The 12500-nt window shown below is 36.3% G+C and overlaps 2 protein-coding genes across 3 annotated transcripts in view; both read right to left on the reverse strand.

Annotated features, from left to right (window-relative positions):
* Window positions 1-12500, reverse strand: part of LOC117434840 (homeobox protein Hox-B3a-like) — a 62955-nt gene that overhangs the window by 39028 nt on the left and 11427 nt on the right. The gene's annotated exons all lie outside the window — the stretch shown is intronic.
* LOC117434842 (homeobox protein Hox-B5a-like) overlaps window positions 10600-12500 on the reverse strand; it is a 3411-nt gene continuing 1510 nt past the window's right edge. Inside the window, exons 1-2 of one of the 2 annotated variants that reach the window (XM_034057515.2) lie at window positions 11766-12500; window positions 10600-10853 (exon numbers count right to left, since the gene is read on the reverse strand). The exon at window positions 11766-12500 is cut by the window's right edge and continues 1506 nt beyond it. In XM_034057515.2, the coding sequence (XP_033913406.1) occupies window positions 10606-10853; window positions 11766-12384 (867 nt within the window). In that variant the 5' untranslated portion in view covers window positions 12385-12500 and the 3' untranslated portion in view covers window positions 10600-10605. Of the gene's footprint in view, window positions 10922-11765 lie in introns of both variants that reach the window. The other variant, XM_059003255.1, reaches the window with a different exon arrangement.

Raw genomic sequence — 12500 nt, forward strand, 5'->3', positions numbered from 1 at the left:
CGCTCGATATTAAAATGCAAAGCTATTCTCTGCAAAGCAACGGACAGGTTCCAAAGGAATCATAATGAATGAGGTGACCTGCGTTTGAACTCCGATCGGCTGCTGGCAGCGAATAGAATTATTTTCCAGTTGTTGTAGCTTGTTCCTAAATAATGACTCGCGAGTATCCTATCACCCATTCACTACCGATATTACACATACAACTGAAATATTAAAAAGAGGGTTATTTGGTACCGTATACCTACTGTATAAAATAAATTAAAATACAGCTTTTTCTGCAAGCTCGGAAAAAAAACTAAAATCTTGAAATTTCAAAGATAATTGTCATCTTTTTTTGTTTTTGTATTTTTTAGATATCCAGTGGCATTATGGGTCATCAATGATGTCATCAATTTAGAACTTTTAAATACAGACCATGAGCATATCCGTATGCCTTATATTACTTCCGTGTGCTGTTTGCTATACAAATAAATCGTATAGATGCGTACATTATAAACGGTAAGTGAGGGTGATAAAATGTCTCTTGTTTACGGTCTTGATAGCACCTCTGAGCTCGTAAACACAAGAGCCTTGACAGATTGCAACGCAAATCTATTAAAAAATGGGCAACAATTCAGCATCTCATATCACCGTTAAGAAACATAAAAGCGCAATTGCGCTGTCATAATATAAATAATTGCATATATATATATATATATATATATATATATATATATATATATATATATATATATATATATATATATATATATATATATATATATATATATATATATATATAGTTGAGTTTAAAACCAGTATTATAAATATATATCCTGGAGTGCATTCATTATTATTATTATTATTATGGTCAGGTTGTTGTTTGTTTTGTTAAAATATTGTGTATATATCGATAGGATGCATTCAAATCTATTTGCTTTGGTGGCGTGTAATGAAGCCGACAGATAGAACGATTGTATCGAACGTTATTTTGCGTTCTATGTAATACGCCCCGTGTAAATAACGAAACCGAGTTCACGAGAATGCTCACTTATTAATGGGAGTTATTGGTTAATTAATTCGTTTTTTTTTTAAAAAGGGTACTATAAAATGTTTTTGTTTGTTTGTTTGTTTGATTGTTTGTTTTAGATATGATTCGCATCGGTCTGTCCCTCTGTATAGGTGCAAACTGAGGGACCTTTTTTAAAAATATAATTTTGTATTATTTAAAGTCTTTACATATATTCCCTGCGCTATATTTTTAAAAAAAAAATATATATATATTATTTGTGGGGAACTCAAATCATTTTTTTTAATGTAACAAATTAAACATGGTTCTCGATTATATCTGGTAAGAAATGGCTTTCATATTAATATTAATCGATCAAATAAATGGCTCGTGGAATTAATAAAATTCGATATGAGATGGCTGAATAGACACCTTGGAGAATCTCATTTTACCTGTAACTCAGTAAAGCAACAGTTAAGAAAATATATGCTATTTAGTAGCATATTAGTAAGGTTATTATTAAAATTATATTGAGGTTAATTTTGCAATGTCATTGTTTGATACAATTCACACATACATACATACATACATACATACATACATACATACAGTGTGGAGTAGTCGTTAGGGCTCTGGACTCTTGACCGGAGGGTCGTGGGTTCAATCCCTGGTGGGGGACACTGCTGCTGTACCCTTGAGCAAGGTACTTTACCTAGATTGCTCCAGTGAAAACTCAACTGTATAAATGGGTAATTGTATGTAAAAAATAATGTGATATCTTGTAACAATTGTAAGTCTCCCTGGATAAGGGCGTCTGCTAAAAAAATTAATAAAAACATAATACATACATACATACATAGATACATTGGCCTATAAAATTGAAACCTTCAAACTGACATCTACAATGTAGTAGTAGTAGTAGTAGTAGTAGTAGTAGTAGTAGTAGTAGTAGTAGTAGTAGTAGTAGTAATTTGACACTAAATCAATCATATAAGTTGATATGCTCCTGCATTGTAATTAAATTCACCTGAACTTAACGCACTCACATAAATCCCCCAAACTAGACTCGCAAAGCAATCGCCGTTCTGTATCCATCCCCTCTATATATAGACAGGCACTACGTGAATAATCTCCAGTAACAGCGTTAACAATTGTGAAAACCAACAGACACCCCACACTGTTGCAAAGAAATACACTTTATTTGAGAGCTTCACAAAAAATAACATTATGTTCCTTGAGTTAGAAATAGCCACAAAAATAATAATAATAATAATCAACGGTTTTATAGTTTCCTAATGCCAGTATGTGTGTTTTTTAAGCAGGATATTACCTGTGACTCTTGTCACGGATATCTATATGGGGATATTGAGACTGATTACAGCTACATAAAAAACAGGTGTAACATTAACCTTAATGTCTATTAGATATCAATGTGTCAACACAAAACCGTATGGACCTTCATAAAACGCGTTGTTAATTGCCATGTTTTGGTATTGCATGCAAATACATTAGTCTGAACTTACTATGCATGCATACTCACTTGTAATTAGATAATTAGATATTTAAATAAAACCGTGCTGTTTTTGCAAAGACTTCAATTGACTGCAGCACACACACACAGACACACACACACACACACACACACACACACACACACACACACACCCTATACCCCCCTCCTCTCTCTCTCTCCTCCCTATCTTACTTCATCGATCCTTCTTATTTCTTCCCTCTTGTATCTTCAAGGCGTCTTTTCCCCATTTTTCTTTTTTTCTCCCTGCGGGGACGCTTTTTTTTATATACGGTGAAGGTCGACTAGGATTCCACCCTTCCCTCGCTATCATTTCTCTCATCTCTGCGCACGAGTTAAGGTATTTTTTGTGTGTGTGTGTCTCTTCTTCCCAATGATACCCTGCAATAGCTTTGTATCGCTCGAGACAGTCAGCACCGAGTCACGCACGACGTAAACTTTTGACCCCCAACTTTTTGACCCTACAGCTATACCGTTCTACTAACAAGCCTCCGAAGACACTGCACACCTCTGTCGCAATCAAAAATTTGTCTATAAGCCCCAATGGGATTTTTATATTATTATTATCATTATTATTATTATTATTTTAATTTTTCTAACATTGCGTTACATTTTAGCACTGCGTTACATTATATATATATATATATATATATATATATATATATATATATATATATATATATATATATATATATATATATATATATTTAATTTGTGTATGACTTTCTTTTTGGCGTTACACCTAAAGAGGAATATCTCAGGCTTGGTACGTGTTTTGCTGAGTTTCTGACACGGTAACGGTATAGGTGTTCTGAAGGGGCTCTCATCCGGGAAAGCCACACTCAAACCCGGCCGTTAAGGACGTGTCGCCGCGGCTGTATTGTGGCTCTCAGTTGATCCACTGGCTATGAACTTGGTCTGAGGCGGGCTCTAGTGGCGGTTTGGGGGTGTTACATCCTACACAAAATATTAGAGCCTCAAAAACTACTAATATACAAATACAATACTTTTTTTTTGGCATACCTAGCATGTAATACATACATATTGTGTCGTTGATAAAATAAAATATATATTTAAAAAAAAAACACCCAACCAGGGTTCTAAAAGTACAACACAATATTTTTTTTTATGGATAAACGAATCTGTATTTTGATTTGGTTTTCTGTTTCTATGTAGGGAAGTCGTGTATTAAAAAATATTATTATATAATAGATGCGTTATTATAAGGTGTTAGATATATAGATAGAGAGAGAGAGTAGAGAGATAGAGAGATAGACAGAGAGAAAGAAATAGACAGAGAGTGAGAGAGAGAGAGAGAGAGAGAGAGAGAGAGAGAGACAGATATGCTGCAAGAGAATCGTTGAAAGCAAATATTAACCAATTTACGTAGGTCAATAACGAAGAATAAGAGGTAAATACATAAACTGATACATGAATAAACGAGTTGAGAAGTGGCACCGATTTTATTGTCGTTTATTGGTTGTCTGGTGAATACACATTTAGCAGGGGAGGCTGAAGGAACGCATTTTAAAGCTGGAAAGCGAAAATAAATAATATAAACAAAAAATGATGTTGTGAATTTCAGCGCAAAGCGAAAAACTAAGTAGGCGTCTCATTACCATAATTATTTGACAGCGTGTGTGATGCAGAAACCGAATTTTTAAATAGTTATCTGTCCCGACAGCTCACTGTCGTCGAACACATAGCCTATACCATAAAAATAAATACATAAATAAATAAAACATTTTTTTCCTTTGGTCAAATATTTTAACTAAATGGATGTACTTATTGATTTATTTGAATCAGTTACTTGTTAGATTGCTGTTTAATTCAGTTTATGTTATCAATATGTTAACAACAAATGTAATATCTGGGAGATTACATTTAAATCTGTGTGGCAGCAGTAGTGGAGTAGTGGTTAGGGCTTTGGACTCTTGACCGGAGGGTCGTGGGTTCAATCCCTGGTAGGGGACACTGCTGCTGTACCCTTAAGCAAGGTACTTTACCTAGATTGCTCCAGTAAAACCCCGACTGTATAAATGGGTAATTGTATGTAAAAATAATGTGATATCTTGTAACAATTGTAAGTCGCCCTGGATAAGGGCGTCTGCTAAGAAATAAATTATAATAATAATGTGTGTGTGTGTTTTCTTCTAACGAAAAAACATGTTTGGGTGTATCCAGAGGCGTTAGGTATTTTTAAGAAACCGTGTGTTTCAAATAAACGATTGTGCATATTGCAAAAAGGCTGTGATATCTATATGTTCTTGAGGAACCGATGGTGTACAGCTGATGCACATATTAATCTCTGTCGAGTCTGTCTATGTGTAGACATATATATATATATATATACATTTCGACTCTGTGCATTACACTTCGGTGTATGGGCTATTTGAAAAAAATATACGTATACAATAGGTAACAGATGCTACGATTCGCTTAAAAAATAATAATTAGAGAGAGAGAGAGAGAGAGAGAGAGAGAGAGAGAGAGAGAGAGAGAGAAAGCAAAGCCATAACCCTCGCACATAGGAACCGCGCGCTGCTAGTCTGGTGACCTCTGGATGATCCCAGCTCCTTATGAATTATTGATGAGTACAGATCGCTCCTATCAATATGCACACCACATTATACATTTAAAATGGCAATTTAATCGTTCGGAATCGTTTCGTTGTGATGTTTTTTAAAACCGTATGACTGTCCCCTAAAACCCATACCTTTTTTTTAGACAAATACATAAATACCAGCATGCATACGTGCATACATAGGTCAATAAAATACCGTACTAAGTGTTTCTGTCTTGCATTTTAAAGAAGATTGTATGAACAGTTTTGTGATTTTTTTTTTTCATTTAAATCCTATTATGTTAGTGAAACTAAAAATCTAGATAGGATATATTTGAAGGCGGGCCTATCTATCGATACACACACACACACACACACACACACACACACACACACACACACACACACCGCCTACAGTTAAACCTCAGTCCCTTTCTCGTTAAGTCTACGAAACTTTTGCCCAAACGAGTACAGTAGCTTACAGCAGTCTATATAGTTGTCTGTCTGTCTGTCTGTGTATCTCCAGGTCAGTGCTAATAATCTATGTCGTTATACTTGAAATGGTAGCATTTTTTACACTGTCCATTATTGATATTGTGGTTTATTCAGTAGCCACAGCGACTACAGAGCTTCCATTCGCTGTATCTTTGAAAGAGAGGAAACCGATGAAAAATGTAAAATGAAGCCCTCGCCTTTCTTCGTGGTCAGGACCTGCTTTCCTGTTTACGCTCTCAAACTTCCTTACTCTATCAGCAAGAAGCCAAGGAGAGAAAAAAAATGACAGAAGAATTAAAACGATTGTGAACTTTAGGAGTCTTATCCGCCCTGTAGCTACTGATACTAAAACACTGTAAAGCTCAGCGGATAAAGGGCGGACAGTCACTCTGTTTAAAATGGGTATAGCTTGAAAAATGACATAACACAGCGATGGCTTTGAACAGGATATAAACGTGACAAAGTTGGCAGTGTAATAGCTGTTTAAACCTTATTTAATTAAAAAATATATATCTTTTACACGTTGGTTTTTTAGAAATCTATTGCTTCTGGTTCATAGATTGCTAATCTGTGGTATATTACATGTTAAAACAATAGATAGATTGAGATACATATTTACACATACCGCAGTTAGTCAATCACCACTCCTTCATATTATAAACACAGTACTACCGTCAAAAGATTTACCCAAACTGAAAAATGGCTGTTGTAAAATATACTTAAATAGCGTGTTACAGAGCATATTAAGCGACAATTACAGTTAGGATCAATAATTTAAAAAAATACAACACTGGACAGGGTCCGAGCCTGTATCCAAAAACAAAAACTGAAAATACAAACAGCTGACTTCTTGCAGTACAGCAAGGTTGTAGTTTTACTGAGCTTGGGGTGATGAGCCAAATGGCGATGGTTCAGATAAGCGCATGCCTGCGTTTGAAAATACAGTAGTATAATTACAGCGAAGCGTGTTGATGGGCGAGCACTCACGTTGTTATGCTACAGTGTTTTGCTTTGCTTCCAATACCTGCATAAAGTCGTACCTTCTTTATTTAGTTATTTAGAAACGCGTGCAAATACGCATAGTGATTCTATTTAACTGGATATGTTTGACTAGTGTATGCATCCTGACAGACACGTGTACTCTGATAATGCAAAAAAAAATAAAAAAAAATAAGATTAATTGATTTTTTTTTTTTGTTTTCAGGAAGTTAGCCTAACTAGGAAATTGACTATTTGGTAATTTGTTGAGATTAGCAAAGACATGTTGATTAAGAACCTTATTTAAGATTTGGAATTCAGGTGGCATATTAGTAGTAGTAGTAGTAGTAGTAGTAGTAGTAGTAGTAGTAGTAGTAGTAATATTATTAGTAATAATAGCAATACTTCCTGAATAAATTCCTTTTTTTAAAAACTGTAGTACAGTACACTATTTGTTCAGATTTAGATCAATGTAACACCAACTTTACAGAAGTTTCTTGGGTAGTGTGTTGTTTCACTTTTTTAAATCAATAATTTCCAAAAAAGAATTAAGAATAAGAATTTCTGAATACACCAAGTCGCACGATGAGGTGTCATTGTGATAAATCACACTAAGATAAGTTCAAGGTTTCTGAAACTAAATAGCTTTGGCATACATTTGTAACCCTACCCAATACAATAGATTTAATCTAAGACAAGGGACAACCTATAATCATGACTCGAATGCATACTTTTGAACCGCTGGTCACGATAAAACATCAGAAGTATTGTTTTTTTATCCTTTTGGTGTGATATATTCTAAACGCAGCGTTCTGCTGTTAATAAAAACAAGGGATTAGAACTAATAAATAAACACCAATTCGCCGTCAGTACACGGGGTTCTATCAACGCGCATTTCTTCCTGAAGTTCAATCCTATATCCACCTCATTGTGCTACTCATAGATTCACATCTTCAGTTTGTGTCAAGTTTTTTTTTTTAATTTAGTATTTAATACTTAAGAAGAATGCTTTAAAACAGAAAAAAACCTGATACATGTCCTTATCAGTGTTATTTTGATGGGTGATTCTTAATCTGTTTGTCTGCATCGATATTGCTGAGAAATATTAATAATGTTCTTATTAATAGTGGTTTTTCAAAACGAATCGTTCTTCACATTTTTTTTTCTGCTGATTAAAATGCTAATTGTATTGCACACGGTGTGTTGTGCCACGATCCGGGACCCCACATAAGTGATTAGCAATTACTTGTACCTTGTCACTGCATATTTTTATATCGCACTATAGAACCATCTTTTGGAGGAAATGTATCGTTTTAATTGCAACCCACAACACAAGAAACGAAAGGCTTAAACAGTCTACCAGTGGACTTTCAAATGGCAGTCATGCGTAGCCTACCTATTAGAAATAACATAGACAAACAACCATACAAACGTGGATAACACACATAACGGCATTTCACACCGTTGTCATGCAGTAGGTTATTTTGCAAGTTATGTGAAAGCTATTGTTTAAATTATAAATACACTCAAAGTATAGCTTATGCACAGTTTATAGAAAACATCAACAGAATATACATTTTATAACAACAGCAAAAAAGGGGGGAACAGTTGAATAAAATACAGAACCACTACATCTATTAAAACTAATTCCAAAGTTTCACTAACCTTTAACCTGTAACACATACACACCCAATTTCAGGGCCTTGTCAAATTCACTGAGAATGAGTCACCGGCTTTTTATAATGTCAACACAATTTAAATAAAAAGTGTTTCATCCTGCTCAATCTCCAAGTACCTCTATAACCAGCTAGCCACCACACAGACAATATTTTAATAGGACTTACTTTGAGCTGAAACCGTCTTCGGCCTGGATTTTTTTTTTTTTTCTAAACTGTGCATTGGCACACAGCGGCCTAAGCATAGCGTCTAGAGCAAGGCATGGGCACGACTTGTCTAACGTACACCTCACGCGTTTCTGAACCATTACGATCCTGCCGAAGCTGTTAAACCGTCACTTACATGCTAGAATGTGAAATATATAGTAGATTGTCAACTCCCTAAAACCATAAAACTAACTTTATGAACCCCACGTGACTTTTGTGAGCCAGTGAGGGTTATCTCTCTAGGGGTCGTGTGATTTTTACGATCTAACTTCTAGATAAAAAAAAAAGCCTTTATCCATTTCATCTAAATACCATACCTACTTTTGGTTTAGTTTGGCTATGGTAAACAGCAACCCTGCCCCCCCGCCCCCCACCACACAAACACACACACACACACACACACACACACACACACACACACACACCCCTGTCACCAAAAAAAATAATAATCAAAAGGCAAGGTAGAGAGCAGGCAAGACAGGCAGGCAGGCAGCGCAAGGCGGATGGCAATTAGTTTGCTGGCTGCACACCTCATCCTCGGCTGCTCCCCCAAACTAACTTAGGAAGTATCGTAACAGCGGGGGAATTAATTGGTAAGTGTACAAGTTCAAAGTTCACGTTGTTGCAAAAGGGATAAAGTGGATTGTATGTGATTGGCAGTCGTTTCGCAAAAGGAAGGATGCTTTCAGAGGAACCAGAGCCTTTATAATCCCCCCGAGGGTGGTCAGGGCTAATGATTTGTACAGATTTTTAAATTATATATATATTAAAATCAGAGCAGGTAGAGGGCCGCTGCGGAACTGCTAAAAAGTGGTTGATTGAAGCAAACAGGGGCGGTCGTTTTGATATAAGGACTTTATAAATACTGCCATCAAAACGCGTTAACGTTTCTCGACAGGTACAAGCGGTAAAGAGCACGCGTAGCAGCAGGTCTGTGTGTGGGCCGTGCTGTAGTTACACTTTTTTGGTTGTTGTTTCTTTTTCTTTTGAACAGGGGTTTATTTAGCGTTTAATGTGCATTTAGTTGCCCGCTCTCAGAGCACTGTATCACTTAAGTCGATGCACAGACTAAACTGAGTATGGTGCAAAACTGTTTTAATTGGTGACACATTAAAACGCGCAAGTACAAGATTCATTCAGTGGCACGCTAGTGAAGTTTGGTGCATGGCTGTATTATTATTATTATTATTATTATTATTATTATTATTATTATTATTATTATTATTATCCTTGTATTGTTTGTTGGTGTGTTTTCCATATTATTGCCACAGAAGCAGACAGTAGGAAAGCAGACTGTAAACATGAAAGTACTGCAAGCAAATGGTTTGAATATGAGAAACTTTATTTAAACTTCAAGTTAAGCTACAAACACTTACAAAAAGCATATTGGCAAAATACTATCAGGCATTACTATTTTGTTTCCACAGTCATTCGCTCTGCCCACTACATATTACCTATTGGTCACGTTAAAAATGTCTAATATTTACACCCAATTTGGAACACACGAATGATTCATTATTATACAATTATCTCTTCTTTTTTTCGAGAGTGGAATTATACACACGTATGAACAAGGACAATAATGTAGACTTGGTTTTACAGTTTACATGAATAAAAAAGATAATTTAAATCACTATAACGACATAAAGGCATGAAAACAAAAAGGAGAAGAAGAAGAAGAAGAAGAAGAAGAAGAAGAAGAAGAAGAAGAAGAAGAAGAAGAAGAAGAAGAAGACATACAGGAGAACTTTTGCAAATGTAAGAGCAACACCGTTTAATCGACAGCATTTTGTGGGCAGAGTATATTCTAGGCTGCAAACGTAAAACTATACAGTTGTTATCGATTGTAAATAAGTTATAACATTTAAGAGCTCACAGAAACATGCTTATCATCACACTTGACACATAAACGATACTTAGAACAATACCATCGGGCATATCATCATGCCCTTTCAAATAATAACAATAGAAACACACAACAGAAAAATAAAAATACATTATTTTTTGAGTGTGTTACCAGTACCACAGTAGAACATTTTTTGAGTTGTCTAAAAAAAATAATAATACAAAAATAAAAAAATCAACAACATGCTAAAAGGTGCCTCTATTTAGAATAGTGTACATTTTTGTTTGTAATCCCCCCACCCCCCCACCCCCACCACCAACCCTATGGTTGAAACGCACTACCCCCGGTTGCCAGGCTCATGCTTTTCAGTTTATTGTCCTTCTTCCATTTCATTCTTCTGTTTTGGAACCATATCTTGATTTGCCTTTCCGAGAGGCACAGGGAGTGTGCGATCTCGATTCTCCTCCTGCGGGTTAGGTACCTATTGAAATGGAATTCCTTCTCCAATTCTAACGTCTGGTAGCGGGTGTACGCAGTACGGGCCCGTTTCCCATCTGGTCCAGTCATATCTACATAGCATGGATACAGTGTTTGAATAGCCATTAGCTCGCTGTGGACCATGCAATACTGCAGAATACTGCAAACGAGAGCACATGCATTGGTAAAAAATAATAATAATAATAATGAATGCACGCCAGGATATATATTTATAATACTGGTTTTAAACTCAACTACATATATATATATATATATATATATATATATATATATATATATATATATATATATATATATATATATATATATATATAGATAGATAGATAGATAGATAGATAGATAGATAGATAGATAGATAGATAGATAGATAGATAGATAGATTAAGATTACAACGCTGAATGCTGTTTTTTTTCTTGGTTGCGTTTCCTGTTTTCAATTTTAGATTCACAACGCTGAATCGCTGAGATTTGGTAAATCTTTTTCTATTGCCAATTAACTCCACTGTACACGTTCCTGTTATGTTTTATCTAATAACAAAACCCTATTTTTTCCAGTCTTCCTCCCCTCTCTCTCTCTCTCTCTCTTTCCCTCTCTCACTCTCTCTCTCTCTCTTTCTCTGACTAACTTCCTCGTTTATAATTCTCTTACACTTTATTTTGTTTTTACACTGCATATAAGCACGCTCCCACGCTAATATAACTAAAACAAATACAAAAAAACTTCAACGCGGCATGCTTTCTTTCTGTCTCTCTGTCTTTCTTTCTTTCTTTCTATCTTTCTTTCTTTCTGTCTTTCTCTCTCTCACACTCTTTTATATTATTTTTCACTTCACGAAGATGTATGGCGTGTTTCTGGAGGGCAGTCAGAGGTCTTAAACGCCTAGCTAATGTACAGGTTATATACAGGAAAACGCTTAACAAACAAAACACGGAATCTAATACCACGACACAGAATATCGAAAAAAAATAGAGATAGATATGTACCATGGCTAATATGTAGTTTCCTCATCCAAGGGAATATTTGTGGCGGCTGCCCTTCTGAAGTAGGAGTAGTTGAGCTAGCTGCTCCTTCTTGTGGTTGCTGTTGTTGCTGAACCCTGGGGATGTTGTTACCGGGTCTAAGAGAGCCTTCCTCGGTCTCCGAAGAAGCGCTCGTCTCGTCTAGTTCTGTAAAATGTGCGCCGGTGCTGTTTTTGCTGGTGCTACTGCTGCTGCTGTTGTTGTTGCTGATGATGCCCGGGTTGGTGGCCTGATCAGACGGGGACGAGGAGCTTTTGGGTCCGAGGGTCTCGCTGTTGGAGCAGGGGAGGGATTCGGGGGACGACAGCGAGCAGCTGGAGGGCTGTCTGAAGCGGCTGTCCTGTGCCGGCGACTGGAAAGGATCGGAGCGTTCCCCAACAGCCCCAAAGTGTCTGGGAGTGTTGGATCGGTTCACGCTGAGGTCCATTCCATTGTAGTTGTAGCCGTACGAGCCCGAATGCATGGTGCCGGTGTCCCTGTAAGTGCCGTTCATAGCGTTGCTACTGGTTCCATAATTTAGCAACTGATAGTCGGGGCCATTTGGATAGCGCCCTGAGAACGAGTTTACAAAGTAGGAACTCATTTGGGTTATTTTAGAGGGCTTGATTTGTAGATCTTGGTCGTTATAACGCTGTGCTTTACGATTTATGATGTATTAATGAATTATAGCTATGCACTGTACTTGGGTTTTGCTATGTA

The sequence above is a fragment of the Acipenser ruthenus genome, chromosome 28 (assembly GCF_902713425.1).
Source record: "Acipenser ruthenus chromosome 28, fAciRut3.2 maternal haplotype, whole genome shotgun sequence".
NCBI lineage: Eukaryota > Metazoa > Chordata > Actinopteri > Acipenseriformes > Acipenseridae > Acipenser > Acipenser ruthenus.